At 41.8% G+C, this 21,686-nt stretch overlaps 1 protein-coding gene across 1 annotated transcript in view; it reads left to right on the top strand.

The window, feature by feature from the left end:
* Nucleotides 1–21,686, top strand: part of skic3 (SKI3 subunit of superkiller complex) — a 146,721-nt gene that overhangs the window by 83,022 nt on the left and 42,013 nt on the right. Inside the window, exons 19-27 of the mRNA XM_068029718.1 lie at nt 972–1,154; nt 8,661–8,805; nt 9,894–9,972; nt 10,218–10,279; nt 10,558–10,614; nt 10,846–10,914; nt 11,627–11,701; nt 13,894–14,035; nt 17,027–17,120. Coding sequence (XP_067885819.1) covers nt 972–1,154; nt 8,661–8,805; nt 9,894–9,972; nt 10,218–10,279; nt 10,558–10,614; nt 10,846–10,914; nt 11,627–11,701; nt 13,894–14,035; nt 17,027–17,120 — 906 coding nt within the window. The remainder of the gene's footprint in view (nt 1–971; nt 1,155–8,660; nt 8,806–9,893; nt 9,973–10,217; nt 10,280–10,557; nt 10,615–10,845; nt 10,915–11,626; nt 11,702–13,893; nt 14,036–17,026; nt 17,121–21,686) is intronic.

Genomic DNA, 21,686 nt, shown 5'->3' with positions numbered 1-21,686 from the left:
CAGTTGGAATATTCCTGGTATTTCAAGTCTCTCCTCACAACTATAGTTTTCCAACCCTTGCACCATTTTGTGAACCTATGCTGTACAGTTTCTATAGTGTTAATGTCCTTTCTAATCTGGGGTGCCCAAAATCGCACCCAGTATTATAACTGTGGACTAACCAATGCTTTGTACAGATATATTGTTACTCATATGCTCAATGATTTGCAGTCGAAATAACAGCAAGGCTAATAGCGTTGCCATTATTTTCATACAAATGCACCTTCAGAGGATGGTAGATATGCAGTTAAATGCTGAAATTGAAAAGTTTTTTCTCAAGATGCTCCACTCCACCTTTAACTTTGCAAGAACAGTAGTTCACCCTTTGGCTCACCATTGAAATGTATTGAACATGTATTGAGTGAAGTTGCTGTACTTGTGTGGTAGATACGAACTAAACTCACAACTGAAAGTTGTCTTGTCCATTTCAAAGTATCCTTTTAACAATGTGATGAGTGTAAATTATAGCCAAACAGCCTCTCTGACACTAAAAATTAACTATAACAAGTGTGGAGTCTCATTCCTTCAGGTTTTAAGTGTTGGAGATTTTAACTATGTAAAATGTAAATTATTTAAATTTTTTTGTCTCTCTCTCTCAATTGAGTCTTTCTTTTCCTTTGTTTCTCTTTCTTCACCTGAATTCACCCATTTTAACTTACACTTCCTTCTCAGTCCTTATGCTATTATGTTAATTTCATAATTCTTTACCCGAATTAGTTAATGAGATATAGTTGCATCACTCGGGTCATGGTTGCCCAGTTCTATTGCTGCAATGTTATCTGCTCACACTTTCTTTCAAGTTGTTTCATGTGTTCTTGATTTTTTTAAAAACGTACAGTTTGATAGCCTTGAACTTTAGATAAAGGCAGCTACTTGTAAGTACTGTATTTTAGGTTCCTACATTTGATATTTCATCTTTGATTTTATTGCAGAGCTGTACAGTGTCGACCTGATGTATCATGTCTTTGGAAGCTAATTGGAGACACGTGTACAACACTCCATGTCCTGTCACCAGCAAAAGTTAACATTAGAGTCTCTACCATTCTTATTGGACAGAACGAAAAGAGTAACATGCAGTCTTTAAACAAAAATGAACTACTTCGTCTAGGAGGAAGGTAAATTACTTTCAATCAAATAAGGGACATATTTTAATCTTTTAAGAGTACTTTGCAACTTTTTATAAAATTCCCTGCAAATCTACCCTATTATACTGTGCTCAATTTCAAGTACATAATTTTAATAGTCCAGCCCTATCAAGTTTACAATAATAAAAACATGAAATGCTGGAAATACTCAGCAGGTCTGACAGCATCTGTGGAGAGAGAAGCAGAATTAACGTTTCAGGTCAGTGACCATTCTTCAGAACTAGCAAATATTAGAAATGTAAAAGGTTATAAGCAAGTAAAGTGGGGGTGGGGCAAGAGATAACAAAGGAGAAGGTGTAAATAGGACAAGGTCACAGAATAGCTGACCAGAAGGTCATGGAGCAAAGGCAAACAATATGTTAATGGTGTGTTGAAAGACCAAGCATTAGTACAGATAGGGTGTTAACAGACTGAAGATTGAACAGCAGCAAGTACAAACATGAAAAAAAACAGTGGATAAGCAAACTGAACAAACTAAGATGAAATGAAATAAACAAACAAAAAAAATGTAAAAAAAAAAAACTAAAAATAAAAGTAAAATGGGGGGCCCGTCATGCTCTGAAATTATTGAACTCAATGTTCAGTCCGGCAGGCTGAAGTGTGCCTAATCGGTACATGAGATGCTGTTCCTCGAGCTTGTGTTGATGCTCAGTGGAACACTGCAGCAATCCCAGGATAGAGATGTGAGCAGGGGGGAGTGTTGAAATGGCAAGCAACCGGAAGCTCAGGGTCCTGCTTGCGGACTGAGCAGAGGTGTTCCGCAAAGAGGTCACCCAGTCTCCGCTTGGTCTCCCCAATGTAGAGGAGACTACATTGTGAGCAGCGAATACAGTATACTGCATTGAAAGAAGTACAAGTAAATTGCTGCTTCACCTGAAAGGAGTGTTTGAGGCCTGGGATAGTGAGGACAGAGGAGGTAAATGGGCAGGTATTACATCTGCTGCGATTAGAGGGGAAGGTGCCATGGGAAGGGGACGAGGTGGTAGGGGTAATGAAGGAATGGACCAGGGTGTCGTGGAGGGAACGATCCCTTCGGAATGCTGACAGGGGAAGGGAGGGGAAGATGTATTTGGTAGTGGCATCACGCTGGAGGTGGCCGAAATGGCGGTGGATGATCCTTTGGATATGGAGGCTGATGGGGTGGAAAGTGAGGACAAGGGGAACTCTGTCACGGTTCTGGGAGGGAGGGGAAGGGGTGAGGGTAGAAGTGCGGTAAATGGGCCAGACATGGTTGAGGGCCCTGTCAACAACAGTCGGGGGGAATCCTCGATTGAGGAAAAAGGAAGACATATCAGAAGCGCTGTCATGGAAGGTGGCATCATCAGAGCAGATGCGTCGGAGACGGAGAAACTGGGAGAATGGAATGGAGTCCTTACCGGAGGCAGGGTGAGAAGTGTAGTCGAGGTAGCTGTAGGAGTCGGTGGGCTTATAATGGATATTAGTGGACAGCCTATCCCCAGAGATGGAGACAGAGGAAGGGAAGGGAAGTGAAGTGTCAGAGATGGACCAAGTAAAGGTGAGAGAAGGGTGGAAATTAGAAGCAAAGTTGATGAAGTTTTCCAGTTCGGGGCGAGAGCAGGAAACGGCACCGATACAGTCATCAATGTACTGGAGAAAGAGTTGGGCAAGGGGGCCTGAGTCGGACTGGAACAAAGAATGCTCGACATATCCCACAAAAAGACAGGCATAACTAGGACCCATGCGGGTACCCATAGCAACACCTTTTACTTGAAGGAAGTGAGTGGAGTTGAAGGAGAAGTTGTTCAATGTGAGAACAAGTTCAGCCAGGCGGAGGAGGGTGGTGGTGGATGGGGACTGGTTGGGCCTCTGTTCAAGGAAGAAGCGGAGAGCCCTCAAACTATCAAGTTTACATTGCCTACTATTCCACAATCATCCCAAAGGGCAAAGAAATCCTCTTCTGTATGGCTCACTACTTCCTGAAACCCTCTTTTGCTCCCTTCGTCCTCCCCTCCAATATCAAATACGAAGAGCTGAGGAACACAGCCTGTAAGATTGAGGCCATCCCTGCAGCTGCCTCTTCCAGTTTCTCCAATTCCTGTCCCGCTCTGACCTTGAGGTTCGCTATCAACTTCCCCCAATTCTTCCAAATATTCCAGGCCTTGTCTCTAATCAATTTGCAGTTTTTCTCCCATCACCTCCAGTGCCCTCGTCAAGCATCCCTCTTCCAAAAGACACACCACCTGCTTCCTTAATTTCCTACATCTGACTCTTGATTATTCATCTGTTGCTGTCCTCATGCCATCTAGTATTTTGAACAGGTTCCTTTCCTCAGGCATAGTCCACCTCCCTTTAAAAGCACAGTCATCTCTCCTGCTGAAGAAAAAACACACTTGATCCATCTTTTTTATCGAAGAATCATCTTATCTCTAAACCCCTTTTCCTCTTGAAAGTCTTTGAGCATGCCATTCATTCATGGGATGTGGGCGTCACTGGCTGGGCTAGCATTTGTTGCCCATCCCTAATTGCCCTTAAACTGAGTGGCTTGCTAGGCCATTTAAGAGTCAACCACATTGCTGTGGGTCTGGAGTCGCATGTAGGCCAGACCAGGTGAGGAGGCAGATTTCCTTCCCTAAAGGACATTAATGAACCAGTTGGGTTTTCACAGCAATCGACAATGGTTTCATGGTCACCATTAGACTAGCTATGCCCTAAATCCAACTCCATGTCCTTCTTGCTCAAAATTCCCAAATTATTGATGCAGCTATGTAGTGGTAGTACCCAGAAGTAATGCGTTTCAATCCCATCATGGCACTCATGATATTCAGTTCAACAATAAATCTGGTAATTTGTGACTTGAATCCAAACAAAATGGATTGTGAAAACTGCCGGATCCCATATGGTTCACTAATATACTTCAAGTAAAGGAACCTTTCACCCCTTATCTGATATTGTGATTCCAGTTTGATACAATTTGACTGACTGACTGTTCATCTTCACCTTCGGCATCCTTGTCTCGAGAGACAATGGGTAAGCGCCTGGAGGTGGTCAGTGGTTTGTGAAGCAGTGCCTGGAGTGGCTATAAAGGCCAATTCTAGAGTGACAGACTCTTCCACAGGTGCTGCAGATAAAATTGGTTGACAGGGCTGTTACGCAGTTGGCTCTCTCCTTGCGCTTCTGACTTTTTTCCTGCCAACTGCCAAGTCTCTTCGACTCGCCACGCTTCAGCCCTGCCTTTATGGTTGCCCGCCAGCTCTGGCGATCGCTGGCAACTGACTCCCACGACTTGTGATCAATGTCACAGGACTTCATGTCGCGTTTGCAGACGTCTTTAAAGCGGAGGCAAGGACGGCCGGTGGGTCTGATACCAGTGACGAGCTCGCTGTACAATGTGTCCTTGGGGATCCTTTCTTAAGGGGTCCAGCAAGCCATTCCGTCGTACAAAGCACGCTACCTAAGAAAGGCCACCACCATTCCGTCAACAGCTAGTACTGGGCAATAAATACAGCTTCGCTCACATCCTGGGAACGATTTAAAACTCCCTCCAGTCTTGCTTGTTCCAACTTCACAGAACTGAGTCCACCTTTACCAAAGTCAGAAATTACATCCTGTGAGACTGTGATTTTAGTGTGTTTTCCCTCCTTTTCCTACTCAATCATGCTAATGGGCTAAAAATCACTTTATGGACTAAAAATTTTTGAAACTAGCTTGGCAGTAACCTTTTCCTATTATGGCCCACATATTAATGCCTTGACCTGGCTAGTCTCTTACATAAAATAAAAGCAAAATACTGCAGATGCTGGAAATCTGAAATAAAAACAAGAAATGCTGGAAATACTCAGCAGGTCTGGCAGCATCTGTGGAGAGAGAAGCAGAGTTAACATTTCAGGTCAATGACCCTTCATCAGAACTCTTACATACTTCCTCTGAAAGCGATACTACTATGCCTCAGTGACTTTGAAATTCAAGCTTCTGCTGACTGCTGTTGTTCCGGTTAGAGAAGAAACTAAAACTTTGATTTTTTTCCCCTGCTCTGTGTGTTGAGAAATGGCTCATCACACTGTCAGTCGTTATGAAGGTCATGACAATATATTGTCTGGCCAGAATCCCTGCTGACAGCAATAAAAGGAAGCTATTCCAGTATCAAGCAAGAATGTCTCTGACACATACTAGTGAACCCTCCTGTCTCAAACTGATACAGTATGCAAGAAACACAATTCGGTTGTCCACTTTGTCTGGTCCCAGCTACTGGATTTACTTTGTATTGTGGGAATTTAACTTCAGAGACTAGTTATAGAATCATCATCTTCAAAAAGTTACAGCTTTTGGTGTTGCAGAATGGGTAGCTCAAGGTTTTCCTGAACTTCAGATTTTAAAATAAATAATGGTTTCAAGTTACAGAGAGGTGCAAAAACTATAGAGTAATGCTAATGGATCTGATATAAACTGGGATAGTAACAATGCAAAGGGCAGAGAGGGGGAAGAGTTTTTGAAGTGTGTTCAGGAGCATTTTCTTGATCAGTATGTTTCCAGCCTGACGAAGTAAGCATTGCTAGAATGCTGGATCTGGTTCTGGGGACTGAGGTGGGTCAAGTGAATCGAGTGTCAGTAGAGGAACATTTAGGGAACAGTGATCATTGTATCATGAAGCTTAGGTTAGCTATGGAAAAGGACAAGAAGCAATTTAGAGTTAAAACACTTGATTGGAGGAGGGCCAGTTTCAGTGGGGTGGGAACAGATCTAGCCCATGTAAATTGGAATCAAAGATTGGCAGGCAAAACTGTAATAAAACAATGGGCTGCCTTTAAAGAGGAAATGGTTCAGATACAGTCGAGATATATTCCCACAAGGGGAAAGGTAGGACAAGCAAAACTAGAACTCCCAGGATATCGAAAGCGATGAAGATGAAACAGAAAAAGGGTGCGTATGACAGATGTCATTTTGATAATACAAGTGAGAACCAGGCTGAATATGGAAAGTTCAGAGGGGAAGGGGAAAAGGAAATGAGAGGCAAAGAGACAATATGTGAAGAGACTGGTAGCTAACATAAAAGAGAATCCAAATGTCTTCCTTGGGCATATAAATAGTAAAAGGGTAGTACGAGGATGGGTGGGGCCGATTAGGGACTAAGAAGGGGATGTACGCATGGAGGCAGAGGGTATGGCTGAGGTACCAAACGAGTACTTTGCATCTGTCTTTACCAAGGACGAAGACACTGATGAAGTCATTGTGACGGAGGAGGTAGTTGGTATACTGGATGGGCTAAAAATTGATAACGAGGAGGTAGTAGGAAGGCTAGCTGTATTTAAAAGTTGATAAGCCACTAAGACTGGATGGGATGCATCTGAGGATACTGAGGGAAGTAAGAGAAGAAATAGCAGAAGTACTAGCCATAATCTTCCAATCCTTCTTGGATACAGGGTTGATGCCAGAGGACTGGAGAATTGCAAATGCTACACCCTTGTTCAAGAAAGGGTGTAAAAATAGATAAACCCAGCAACTACAGGCAAGTCAGTTTGATCTCGATGTTGGGAAAGCTTTTAGAAACCATAATCTGGGACACAATTAACAGTCATTTGGATGTGTGTGGATTAATTAAGGAAAGCCAGCACAGATATATTAAAGGAAATAAAAACAAGAAATGCTGGAACCACTCAGCAGGTCTGGCAGCATCTGTGGAAAGAGAAGCAGAGTTAACGTTTCGGGTCAGTGACCCTTCTTCGGAACTGACAAATGTTAAAAATGTCACAGGTTATAAGCAAGTGAAGTGGGGGGTGGGGCAAGAGATAACAAAGGAGAAGGTGTAGATTGGACAAGGCCAAATAGCTGACCAAAAGGTCATGGAGCAAAGGCAAACAATATGTTAATAGTGTGTTGAAAGACAAAGCATTAGTACAGAAAAGGTGTTAATGGACTGAATATTGAACAGCAGCATGTGCAAACATGAAAAAAAATAGTGGGTAAGCAAACTGAACAAACTAAGATGAAATGAAATAAATGCAAAAAAAGTTTGTAAAAAAGAAAAAACAACTAAAAATGAAAGTAGAATGGGGGGCTGTCATGCTCTGAAATTATTGAACTCAGTGTTCAGTCGGGCAGGCTGTAGTGTGCCTAATCGGTACATGAGATGCTGTTCCTCAAGCTTGTGTTGATGTTCACTGGAACACTGCAGCAATTTTTTTTTTTAATTTTTAATATTTGTCAGTTCCGAAGAAGGGTCACTGACCCGAAACGTTAACTCTGCTTCTCTTTCCACAGATGCTGCCAGACCTGCTGAGTGATTCCAGCATTTCTTGTTTTTATTTCAGATTTCCAGCATCCGCAGTATTTTGCTTTCATATTAAAGGAAAATTGTGTTTAACCAACTTGCTTTAGTTTTTTGATGAGGTTACAGAGAATTAATGAGGTTGATGTGGTGCACATGGATTTCCAAAAGGCTTTTGATAAAGTTCCACATAATAGGTTTGCCAGCAAAGTTAAAGCCCATGCAATGAAAGGGACAGTTGCAGCATGGATATGAAATTGGCTGAGTGACAGGAAACAGAGTGTAGTGGTGAACGGTTGTTTTTCGGACTGGAGGAAGGTATATAGCGGGGTTCCCCAGAGGTCAGTATTAGGACCACTACTTTTCTTAATCTATATTAATGACCTAGACTTGAGTGTACAGGGCACAATTTCAAAATTTGCAGATGGCACAAAACTTGGAAGTATTGTGAACTGTAAGGTGAATAGTGAGAGACTTCAAGAGAACATAGACAGCTTGTGGCAGATGAAATTTAACACAGATAGATGTGAAGCGATGCATTTTGGTAGGACGAACAAGGAAAACAATATAAAATAAAGGGTACAATTCTAAAGCAGGTGCAGGAACGGAGACTTCGGGGTTTATGGGTGCACTATCCTGGGCTTTATAAATGGAGGTATACAGTATAAATGCAAGAAGGTTGTGATGAACCTTTATAAAACACCAGTTCGGCCTTAACTGGAGTATTGTTTCCAGTTCTGGGAACCACATTTTAGGAAGGATGTGAAGGATTTAGAGAATGGTTCCTGGGATGAAGAACTTCAGTTATCTGGATAGACTAGAGAAGCTGGGGTTGCTCTCCTTAGAGAAGAGAAGGTTGAGAGGAGATTTGGTCGAGGTGTTCAAAATCATGAGGAGTCTAGACAAAGCAGATAGAGAGAAACTGTTCCCATCGGCAGATGGTTGCAAACCAGAGCACACTGATTTATAAGGTGAATGGCGAGTGGTTAGGATCTGGAGTGAACTGCCTGAGAGTATGGCAGAGGCAGATTCAGTCATGAATTTGAAAAGGGAATTGGATAAGCACCTGAAGAGAGAAAATTTGCAGGGCTACGGGAAAGGGCAGGCGAGTGAGCCTCGCTGAGTTGCTATTACAGAGAGCCCATGGACGTGACAGGCTGAATGGCTTTCTGTGCCGTAACCATTCTGTGATTCAAAGTTATTTTAGTGGTGTAGGATGGGGCGTTACATTTTTAATAACTATTTTCTCCTAGGTGCTATGGCCGAGCCCTTACCTTGATGTCGGCATCTGCCAATCTGTGGTGTGATCTTGGCGTGAACTACTACCGACAGGCGCAGCATCTGGCCACTATGGGAGAAGAGAATGTAGTATCTGAAATACTGGAAAAAGCACTGCAGGTAAACAATTAATTCTTTCTTTTAAAAAAAAAATACATTAAATGTATTACAGGCTCTGCAAGTGAAATTATTAACAGATTTTCCCATTTTTAAAATGAAAAATTTTTGTGTAGTGAATTTTGTTTTTTGATCGTGTTCCTCTGCATGAAGTTGTATTGTGTACTATGATTGCCACCATACTGCCCACACTCATTCAGTTTTTGCTTTTTTTAAGCTTGGAGAAATATGTATTGTTCATTAATTGCAGCAGTATGCACAATTCAATTTATTGCGTCACCAATGTTAAAATAAACCCAACAAAAACTGTTGAGATAGACGTAAGCAGTCCTGGGATTTTCTAACACTTTTTATTAGATTCATTCCTCTCTGAGCCTGTCAGACTTCAACTCAATCTTGCACTTAACAGAATGCATAATTTAAATCTTATTCCTAGATTACAAGTTAGCGCTCTTTCTCGTGGAGATAAATAACTTCATTCAAATCTTTCTGTCCATTTTACTATCACTGGTGCTTGAAGTATCTTACTTTTTAAGTTGGATATAATGGCCTAGAATTTTTGCATGCTTTCCATCCAGATAACTGCTTAATCTAGCACAAAAGATGATAGAATTTTAAGCGTAAATGATTTACAGTCATAACTACTTTACACTCAAGTATCTGCTATCTTTACACCAATTTAAGAGTCCCTTCGCCCAAACTAGTTCCTGCCCACAAAACTGGTCATGCCCCCAGGTCAGAAAGAAGAATTTGCCAGTTGCACCCCTAGCAGAAACACCAGGCCAATATAGAGGCAGATTTTCCTCATTTTATTTGAACATAATGCATCACCTAGATGTAGAGTGTTGGGGAAGATCACATCCACTTCATGGAGATCTTCTGACTTTTTATTCGCTTAAAGTAATGGACAGTAAATCAAACAAGCTCTGTTACGCACATGAGAGCCTCCCAATTTTTTCCTCTGCGATGTGCTCAGGGATTAGTGGGAAATCTGCCCCTACTAATTAACTTGTATTTCCATTTTTAAATGTTCCTATTACTCAGTGTTTTAAAAAGTGGCATGTAATTTTTAATGCACGTTTATTCAACAGTGCCTTAAAAAATCTGTGATGTTGGACACCAAAAATCATCTATACTGGAATGCATTTGGAGTTGTTGCCACTTATAAAGGTATTGTCATTTCAAATATAGATTTGGTCTAAAGGTTAATATTGACTGATTTCAATCCTATCCTGAAGTTGTCTTCAGTTTTCTCTTACAAGCTAAATTTTGTAAAAATAAAAGTTATTGATTTATAATCTAGTTTTGTCAGTGTAAAATAAGAAAAACAATGAAGTTATATAACATTTTAGATTAGGTTAAGTATTCATGTAGTTGAATGTATTTTGATTCTTTCCAATATTGTTCTGACGCAGGTATTGAAAATTATGCCCTTGCACAACATGCATTTATCAAATCAGTTCAGGTTGAACAAAATGTAAGTAAATTCCTTTCTTTACATTTTGCAGTAATACATTTTACTATCAACATTTTTGCTCAAAATATTTTGAATTATCTGGTAGGTCATATGAAATAATTTAATAAAAACATGAGGCATTGTTTGCACAATTGCAGTTTGAATTAAGATAATTTAATTTAAGTAACTTTGAATTAGGAAGAGTAAACTTTTTTCAATGTTACTAATTACACATGTTTCAGAAACTGTAACAACAGTGATTAAACATTGAATTTAAGTGTGTTGATCTCTTGTACTAGAATGTTGTGGCCTGGACCAACCTGGGGGCAACTTATTTGAAGAATGAAAGTATTGAGGTAAATATTGAGAACGCTAGTGATTAATCTACAGTAAAATGTATAGACGAGGTAATTGGAATTACCTATGAGTTCTGTAGTTATTTAACGTCTGTTCATAGTATCTCTGAATTACACAAACGCTGATATAAAATCTTGTAGCAATTGAACAATAAATATTTTCTAGGATCAATGCTTGTTTTTAGTGTTATTATCATCACTGCCTGTATTTTTCATATATTTCCAATTTAGCTTGCCCATGAAGCCTTTAAGGTAGCCCAGTCTTTGGAACCCTCATATGTTATGTGCTGGATTGGACAGGTAAATCATTTATATGTGTGTACAATTTTATGTTAATTGAAACAAGTTGAATATATTCTTGCAACTATTGTATCAATCTGGCACGCCTGGTGTAAAATTCAACAATAGGGGAGGAAACCAGAAAATTAGAAATTCAGGTAAGCTATAGTGATAGTTTTGCCCATTTCATTGAGGGACATTATACAATAATTTTTCCACATTCTTTGATCACGTATTAAAAAGAAGCTGTGGACTAGTCATACTTGTACTGTGGCATGAATGAAATTGAAGAATTGAAAAAGTTGTGATGCTACATATTTGCAGTAAAAATAAGCATTCAAATTTAATAGTACTCTCCTTTAATGGAGGACAAAAAATATGCTTAACCTATCTTTGAGGACCTGTCTGCTTTTTCCCTATTTTACTAATTTCCACATGGATCACCATCACAGGTTCTTTGCCTCTGGCTTTTATCTCACTTTGGTAAACTGCATACCTATTGCAATGTCTTTCATAATCAAATAAAAGCAGTAGACACAATGTTTTGGGTGCAGTTACACTGTTTAATTGACAGTACCATTACTCTTAATACTATTGATTTATGCTGTATCAGAGTATTGTACTTTTACCTTTCATAAATATCTTCTACATATATTGGCAAGGAATTTGCTCAATTTATTACATGCACATTTTTGCTGTGGCAGTCTCAATTTCCAGTCATTTAATCTTGCAGGCGCTTATTGCCGAAGCTGTTGGCAGCTATGAGACAATGGATTTGTTTAGACATACCACTGAGCTTGGTGTTAATGTAAGTGTTGTTCTTTTATTTTAACTTTTTATTTACTAGACTATTATTACGACCAGGTGAGAAAGAGGTCTAGGGTTCCCTTTCAGCCTTCACCTGGTCTTAGTCTAACAGGGTTAAATTTTAGACACACCATGGTTTTAGCTCCCCTTGGTAAATCCTTGTTCACCACGTTCTAATTAATAAGGCAAAGAAGCCAGCACAACAGGTTACATGGTTACATGGATACACAACATGCCCACGCTAGCATGCATATGCGATACACACATGCAGATAGAGACAAAAAAATCAGAAGAAATAAAGTGGAAAAGTTTGAGGCAATATCTGAAGAGTTTTTTATGGGTCTTCCTGCTCACTGTAGTGTCCTTAATTGTAGGTAGATTCTTGCTTTTCGTTGGGGCCCAGTATTCTTCTTAAACCTTGTTCATTGAGGAGACTTTTATCCCTTGGTATTCATGTGCCTTCATGTGGTTTTTTGGAATTCCGTGAGAAAGACAGTGGCGCAGTGGTTAGCACCGCAGCCTCACAGCTCCAGCAACCCGGGTTCAATTCTGGCTACTCATTGTGTCTGTGTGGGTTTTCGCCGGGTACTCCGGTTTCCTCCCACCACCAAAGACTTGCAGGTTGATAGGTAAATTGGCCATTATAAATTGCCCCTAGTATAGGTAGGTGGTAGGGGAATATAAGGACAGGTGGGGATGTGGTAGGAATATGGGATTAGTGTAGGATTAGTATAAATGGGTGATTGATGGTCGGCACAGACTCTGTGGGCCGAAGGGCCTGTTTCAGTGCTGTATCTCAAAATAAAATTTAAAAAAATAAAATAAAGAGATGGGAGCAGACATGAGAGGCTCTGGCGAGCCAGCCAGGAGAGGTCTTTTCAATCCAGGAGCAAAGAGCTTTCTGCCATTTCAAACACTCTTTCTACAATTTAAATGGGTGGTTGATGGTCGGGACAGACTCGGTGGGCCGAAGGGCCTGTTTCAGTGCTGTATCTCTCTAAAACTAAAGTTCCCCAAGTTGGCCAGCAGGGTAGTCACATGACCGACTGGTATAACCACTTCTGGCTTGGTGCGTTGTGTGTGTCAGGGAATGGTCCTTTGACTACAAACACTGTCTGTTAATATGCAAAAATGCCTTTCCAGCCAGGGAACTGGCATCCCCTTGTAACAGGCAAATCAAATTGATTATCCTCAAATGACACTGCTTGGATAGTTGTGAGCATGTATACCTCTGGATTTCTTGGATCTGAGACCTTTCAGTACTTTGCACATTGGGCCAAAATATGCTTTCAAAATAATGCAAGGCTAATGGCGCCCTCCATTATTTATGTGTAAATGGTACAGCAGCTTCAAGTGAGGAATCGATGAGCAGTTAAATGTGAATATCCAAACATTACTGTCCAAGTTGCATCACGTCGTGAAAATGGCATTTTGTTGTCTGTCTCACCACTGACATGCTTTGAATATTATGAAGTTTCTGTATTTGCATGGTAGATACAAATGAATCCATCACAGATATTTAAGCCTAGTAATTAGTAGTATAAGTACTTTTAATTACATCATAATTGTTAATTACAGCCAATCAACCTCTGGCACTGAAGCTTAACTATTAGAAGTATGGAGTCTCATTCCCTCAGGTTCAGGGAAATTTAAAAAATGTAAATTGTTCTCTTTCTTTTCCTTTCTGTCTTTTTATCTCTCGAAATCCAATATTTCTTTCCCTATCTTTATTTCTGTTCCTGAACCTGAACTGGCATTGTTTACAGCCCTGTTATTCACTCCCCTCAGTACTTTGTGTTCATTCCAGAATCCTTAAATTTCAGTGGTTAAGGTTGCCCTGTTCACTAAGGTCCCAGATGCCATGTTTTTGATTGCTACACCGTTCGCACCTCACACTTCCAGCAACTTTGTGGACTACTTTTATTTTGAGCTGAAGGGTGCAGGGGCAGGCCTAACTAACAGCAGACACCATTAGATGCCCTAATACAGCAATTTCTGGTCCGTGAGATATTTTTGTATGCATGTATGAATTGAGTCATTCTTGACACCATTCCTATAGCTAATTAAAGTTAAATTTGGGTCAGAGCAGGCAGAAAGTGAATATTTAAATTTTGCTAGTATGTATTAAACCTGAGTTTATTTTTAATTTTACAATATGAAGAGAAATTAGAAAAATGTTATTTCTTTATGCAGACTGAAGGAGCTAAAGGCTATGCACACTGGGTCTGTACAACACTGCAGGATAAATTGAACAGAAATTCAGAACTGTACAAGTACAATATTGTACAGATGAATGCAATATCTGCTGCACAAGTTGTCATGAGCAAGTATACAGGTATGGTATATATGTTTAACAAGTTGGGGCACATAATAGTTAATTGATCATAATTGCTTCATTTAGAAATACTTTCTAACATAACATTATAACCAAACTATGAATGTATCCATTAATATAAGAGTGCAGTACAACATGCTGAGAGATATTTTACATTGTCTTGACAATATTCAATAATGATGAGGTCTACTGTAAAACTCTCACACATCTTAAAAGTAAAATATTGAATTTGAGAACTAGTAGTAGATTGATCAATATTTCCTAAATATCAGTAATAACTTGTACTGACAAAGAACCTTCGATGTAGAAAAATGTCGCAAGGTCCTTCTCAGAGGTGTAATCAGGTAACAATGGATGTCAAGCCAAATCAGAAGAACATTGGAGGTGACCAAAAGTTTGATGAAAGGGGTTGGTTTTAAGGGAGTGTCATAGGAGGAGAGCTTGGGGCTAGACAGCTGAATGTACAGCAGTCAATGGTGAGGTGAAGGGATGGGAGGGTACACGAGGCCAGAGACAGAGGAACAGAGAATTCTGAAAGAGGTCAGAGATAAGGAGGGGTGAGGTCACAAGGGATTTAAACACCAGGATGAGAGTTTTAATTTCGAGATGTTGGGAGACTGGAAGCCTATATAGGTTATCAAGAACAGGACTGATGAGTCAGCAAGATTTGATGAGGGTTAGGATATGGGCAGCAGACTTTAGATAGCTGAAATAAAAACAAGAAATGCTGGAACCACTCACCAGGTCTGGCAGCCTCTGTGAAAAGAGAAGCAGAGTTAACGTTTCGGGCTGCCAGACCTGCTGCGTGGTTCCAGCATTTCTTGTTTTTATTTCAGATTTCCAGCATCCGCAGTGTTTTGCTTTTATTTTAGATAGCTGATGTTTACAGAGCATGGAGTTTGTCAAAGCGGCTAGGAAAAGGGAAGTTGAGTTGTCAGCAGTTTGGTAGGAGTGGGGTCAGGGTGAGTTTGGAGAGCACATGAGGAGAGATTGAAGAGAAGCTAATGCAAGATTATGGATTAAGGCTGGGGAAGGGGGGAACCTGGGGTTAGTTTGATTTACTGGGGAAAAAGATGGAAGCAGCATAGGCAGCTGAAGGCAGTCTCAATCTTAGTGAAAAAGTGGTACATCAGCTTCTTGCACTTGTTTTTGGAAGTGAGGGTAGAGGGAGCAGATACAATTAGACAGTTGGTAGTAGAGAATAGAAGTCAGGGTTATCTTTGCTCTCAAAAATTATCCTGGTGTTCTGGGTGAATTTGGCAGAAGATGGTGAAGCCTGTTGGTTCTTAATGCGGTCCAGCCAAAGCTGGTGGTGGATGGCAAAACACTCAAGTCTGCATCCCTTGGTTTTTTACTGAGGACAAGGGAATCAAAGGTGGTGAGTGAGTGAATGGTTGAGGAGATTGACAGCTGCATAATTGGCTTGGTGAATGAAAGGGCGAGGGCTAGGCTTGAAATTGCAATTGTGATTTAGGGGAGTTTTTTCTGCAAAGAGCAAATGCAAAAGGAAGTAGGATTTCAAGAGGCTACAAGATGTTGGTAATGAGGGATAAGAGGAAGTAGTTGGAGATGGTCTTTTTTTGATCAAGACCATTGGAGTAGAAAAGTCATATGAGATGGCAAGGTCAAGGGGTTGGCTATGAATACGAGTAGGGAATTTATATGAAGGGAGAGCTAACAGGAGGGCAGTGAATTCATAAGAGAAAGAGAGCAAGGTGAGTTGAGATGGAGATTATAACCATAAGAACAGTTCAGTGCATTGAGAGAGGAAAGGAGAGAGAATGTCTTAGGAATGGGATGCAGAGGTGGTAACAAATTAAGATTTTGAAAGGAGAGATGAGGAGGCAGAAAAGATGAGATGCTCAAAGGACAATTGGCCAGCAAGCTAGGGAAGAGAACGACATGATCTGGTAATGAGGGTCTCACACTGCCACTGTGGAGCGAGTGGTGGAAATTACAGCCACGAGGGCAGGCTCCAGTAAGGTGCAAGGTGGCAGCATCAATAAGCCAATTTTCAGTCAAAGCTATAATAATGCAGTTATCTACAATAAAGTTGTAGATGAAAAGGGCCTTGTTCACAACTGAATGGATATTCTAGACAGGTAATATAATGGGCTGGATTTTGTTCCCAGCTCGATGTCTGGTTCCATGCTGGGGGGTGCCAGATAATCAAAGCGGCAGCAGCCGCCACGGAACCTGACGCTGCGATTGCCGGGCCTGATCTTTCCGGCAGCGGGGAAGCTCCGTGGTGGCCCCTCAACTGCTCTGCGATGGGACCCGAGTTTGCATATATAAATTACATATTTGCATGAATTAAAATGCAAACAGCAGTGATCTTCCCTTCAGTTCCTGATCTTCACGACGTGTGGCACTCACGCGCCTTCACTTTCCCATCCAGGGAAATCTGGGGATGGGGGGAAGGGATGGCGCCAGCTTTCCCTGGACGGGAAAGTGAAGGCATGTGAGTGCCGCACATTGTGCTGAAGGCAAGATGGGTATAGGGGGTGGGAAGAAGGGGTGAACTCAGCACTGTGGATATGGGGAGGGAAGGGGTGAACTCTGCACTCTGATGGATATGGGAGTCAGGGTGAACTCTGCACTCTGATAGGTATGAGGATGGGGGGGAAGGAGTGCAATCTGCACTCTGATGGTTATGGGGAGGGAAATGGTGAACTCAGCACTTTGATGGGTATGTGGGGGGAAGGGGTGAACTCTGTGGTATGGTGTGCTGTTTGCAGGCTGGCAGCCTTTTAACAATGGCGCCAGCACCCCACCTCCTTCAACAGATGATGCCGTGGACATCATTGCCGAGGCCACCCCCGCCACGTGATTTGGGGGGGCGGGAGGCAGCAGCCGCCATCAATATGTAAAGTGGCCATCTGCCATGTAATTCCGGCGGTGGGACTACAAAATCCAGCCCAATGGATGGTTGTGTAAAATTTGTTTTTGAACAGATTAACGTAAGGTTGTTTGAATCTGTTTTTTGAACAGAGAGAATTCAAACTGATGCAACAGCTTTCACAATGTTGGGTTACTTAAATGAGTATCTAAACCTCAAAAAACAAGCAGGAGAGGCATATCACAGGTAAGAATTGTGTTTCGAAACAAAATGTATGTTTAGAAGAAAGAATGCCGAGACAAACATGCATAAATGCTACCAAGTTGCTTTGAAACTGTTTGCCCATTGACTGTAAATAATGAGCAATTTATAAGTCTGTGTTGAGAATCAGAAAAAAACTTTAATCCATTGTGTTCGGAGGTGCCTGATCCCAGGTCCTTGGCAAAAGTTGTCTGCAAAAGCCCCCTCCTCTGCTGGTGGATATATAAGGTAAAAGTTAATGACAGAGACACAGACATGAATCTGCTCTTTAAACAGAAAGTTGCAAGGACAAGCTTGCAGCAGGTTCAGAAATTGATCGTGCAGGAAATTAGCAGTTATTTTGTTAACATTAACTAAGATGATCCACTGATGTAGAGAAATGTAGAATGTTCATTATTTTGCATTATGATAAGGCAAGTTATACTGATTGAATTGGGAGTGTGATCACAGCTGTTCCTCTGTATGTTTACCTTCTATGAAATAAAGCAGCTTACCATATTTGTATACGGTTTCATCATAACATAGGCTGGAATTTTGTTGAGCTCCTGACGTCTGGCTCCGTCGTGGGGAGCTGGAAGATTGCAGCGGCCCGCCACAGAGCCCGATGGCAGGATTGCCAGCTCAGTCTTCCCGGCAGCTGCAAGAATCCGTGGCGGCACCCCACCCCCGCCGTTCAGCAACGGGACCCAACTTTAAATATTTAAATAAAGAAAATTAATACATTTTAAATACCATTCACTGCAATCTTACCGGCTGTCCAGGATTTTCCGTGTGACCGGTTGCACATATGCGCCTTCACTTTCCTGTCCAGGAAAAGTTGCAACGACCGATGTGGGGAAGTGGGAAACTTAAGACTTTTAGTGGAGGGGGGGGGGTGGCGTTGGGAGAAATGGGGTCAACTCTGCATTTCAAGTGTGGGGGTGGGGGGAAGGGGAGACCACTGCACTTTGTGCAGTTGAGGGGGAGAAGGTCACATTTTCAATGTGTGTTTTGGTGGGGGGAAACTTGCAGCCATTTATTTTCATGGTATTGGTGGGGGGGGGGGGGGAGGGTCAGAAATTTATTTCAAGTGTTGTGGGGGGGGCGGTATGGGATTCATTCCTGTAGTTTTTGTGCAGGTCTGGCAGCACTTTACAAATGGCACGAGCGCCTGTGCAGAGGCAGCTGATGGCATTGCTGAGGCTGCCCCTGCACATGGTGGTGGGGGTGGGTGAGGGTGGGGGGGGGGAGCCGCCCTGCGTATTTAAATGAGCTGCTGCTAGATTGCAGTGGTGCATGGCCCGTTCATGTGGGCCGCCATTTCTTTCGCCTTCCGCTGCGGGAGAATAAAATTCAGCCCATAGAAATGTGGGCCAGTTGACCCTTCAAGCCTGTTCTGCCATTCATTGAGATCATGGCTGATATGTGACCTAACTCCACATGCCTGCCTTTGCTCCATATCCCATAATACACTTGGTTACCAAAAATCTATCCGTTTCAGATTTGAAATTAACAATTGACCTCGCATCATCTGCCATTTGCGGAAAAGAGTTCCAAATGTCGACCACTCTTTGCCTGTAGAAGTGTTTCCTAATTTCACTCCTGAACGGTCTGGCTCTATCTTTGACTGTTCCCCCTAATCCTAGATCCCACCCAATGGAAATAGATTCTTTCCATCCATCCTATCTGTTCTCAATTTCTTAAAAACTTTGATCAAATCACCCCGCCAATCTTCTAATATGATAGTTAAGTTCACAACACAGATTACAGGTGGTTTCTTGATCCACCTCCAAAAAGGTCAGAGAAACATGTGGGTGTACCTACACAACGTAGACTGCAACAGTTCAAGAAGGCAGCGCACCACCTTCTCAAGGACAATTGGGGATAGGCAATAAATGCTGGCATTGCCAGCACCGCTCACATCCCATGAATGAATCAAAAAAAATTCCAGAGCATACAATCCCAATTTGTGTAATCGCTCCCTGTAATTTAACCCTTGGATTCAAGGAATCATTCTAATAAATCTGTGCTGCATTCCCTCAAAGGTCAGTATGGCATCAAGGAGCGCCAGCAAAACTGGAGTCAATGGGAATCAGGTGGAATACTCTCCACTGGTTGGAGTCGTACCTAGCGCAAAGGAAGATGGTTGTGGTTGTTGGAGGTCAATCATCTCAGCTCCAGGACATCACTGCAGGAGTTCCTCACAGTAGTGTCCTAGGCCCAACCATCCTCAACTGTTTAATCAATTACCTTCCTTCAGTCATAAGGTCAGAAGTGGGGATGTTCGCTGATGATTGCACAATGTTCAGCACCATTCGTGACTCCTCAGATACTGAAGCAGTCTGTGCAGAAATGCAGCAAGACCTGGACAGTATCCAGGCTTGGGCTGATAAGTGGCAAGTAACATTCGTGCCAGGCAATGACCATCTCCAACAAGAGAGAATCTAACCATCTCCCCATAACATTCAATGGCATTATGATCCCTGAATCCCCCACTATCAACATCCTGGGGATTACTATTGACCAGAAACTGAACTAGAGCAACCATATAAATGCCATGGCTACAAGAGCAGGTCAGAGGCTAGGAATCCTGAGGCGAGTAACTCACCTGATTCCCCAAAGTCTGTCCACCATCTACAGGGCACAAGTCATGAGTGTGATGGAATACTCTTCACTTGCCTGGATGGGTGCAGCTCCAACAACACTCGAAGCTTGACACCATCCAGGACAAAGCAGCCCGCTTGATTGGCACCCCATCCACAACATTCACTCCCTCCATCACCGATGCACAGTGGCAGCTGTGTGTACCATCTACAAGATGCACTGCAGCAACGCACCAAGGCTCCTTAGACAGCACCTTCCAAACCCATGACCTCCACCACCTAGAAGGACAAGGGCAGCAGATGCATGGGAACACCACCTGCAAGTCACATACCATCCTGACTTAGAACTATACCGCCGTTCTTTCACTGTCGCTGGGTCAAAATCCTGGAACTCCCTTCCTAACAGCACTGTTGGTGTGCCTACCCTACATGGACTGCAACGGTTCAAGAAGGCAGCTCACCACCACCTTCTCGAGGGCAATTAGGGATGGGTAATAAATGCTGGCCTAGCCAGCGAGACCCACATTCCCATAAATGAATTTTAAAAAATTCTTCCTATGGTGTGGTGCCCAGAACTGAACACAATTCTCCAGGTGTGATCTGACCAGAGCTTTGTATAGCTGTAACATGACTTCTAACTCCTTGTATTCTAGATATGTAAATCTTTTTGATTATTTTTTCCACTTGTCCATGGTATTTTGATGATCTATGTGCATGGACCCCCAAGTCTTTTTGGACCTCCACTGCTGCAGGCTTTTTGCCAGTTCGAAGATACTCTGATCTATCCCTTTTCGGTCCAATGTAGATGACGTCACATTTGCCTATATTGAAATCTATTTACCATGGTTTTGCTGATCCACATAATCTATCACTATCTCTGTAATGTTATGCCTCCATCTACACTGCTTACAATGCTGCCCATCTTGGTGTCATTGGCAAATTTGGTTGTGACTCTCTAAATTGTCATCTATGTCGTTCATAAATAGTGAATAGTTGAGACCCCAGTGCAGATCTCAAGTGTTTTCTCGGCCTACCGCCAAAAGGATCAGAATGGCATGAGCATGAGATCACAGGAGGGTGCCATTATTACAGCTTTGGTTTGTTTTATTGTATAAGTTGCTGTTGGGCAGTATGAATCTGACGTAGTGGGTATAGGGCATGGAATCCATTTATGGGAGCGAATGACAGCACTAAACCTAATAAGATAACTTTGGCAAACTTGAATTCCTAACAGTGAGGCTATGGATCCTAAATTTACTTACTGGGGGAAAAATACATTCCTAACATATTTTGTAAAGTGGGCTTACAGAAGAATTCTGTGCAAAAGCAGGATAGAGGAAGCAATGGGCATGATAACGGGAATAAGTTGCTAGCTAAGAATAATTTAACTTCATAGTGTTCTGAAATATCTTTTTGTGTAATGAACAGTATAGGGATGTAAATTCACTCAAAGTTTATGCATAGAATAGACTAGTGTTTTAATTAAACTAAACCTCAATTGGGCAAACATATTACTATGCTGGCAAGATTCTTTCAATTTGTTTCAACACTCAGCCTTAAATAGTCTCGATTCTCTTCTCCCAAACAAACAATATTGTGAGAAAATATTACATGGATAACAAACACTCCTAAAATCTTTTCTGATCATGCAAATTTTTACACATCATTTTAGCAAATTGAAGCCTGGTTCGTAATCCAGAAAATATCAACATTCTGTCTAATCATAAGGCCTTGCTTTGATGTTCAGTGTATTTTGAAAACATCCTCTTAGTTTAGTTTAGAGATACAGCACTGAAACAGGCCCTTCGGCACACCGGGTCTGTGCCGACCATCAATCACCCATTTATACTAATCCTACACTAATTCCATATTCCTACCACATCCCCACCTGTCCTTCTATTTCCCTACCATCTACCTATACTAGGGGCAGTTTATAATGGCCAATTAACCTATCAACCTATCTTGTCTG

The sequence above is a fragment of the Heterodontus francisci genome, chromosome 4 (assembly GCF_036365525.1).
Source record: "Heterodontus francisci isolate sHetFra1 chromosome 4, sHetFra1.hap1, whole genome shotgun sequence".
NCBI lineage: Eukaryota > Metazoa > Chordata > Chondrichthyes > Heterodontiformes > Heterodontidae > Heterodontus > Heterodontus francisci.
Note: the sequence above shows the minus strand (reverse complement) of the source record. Positions and strands in the feature narration are given on the sequence as shown.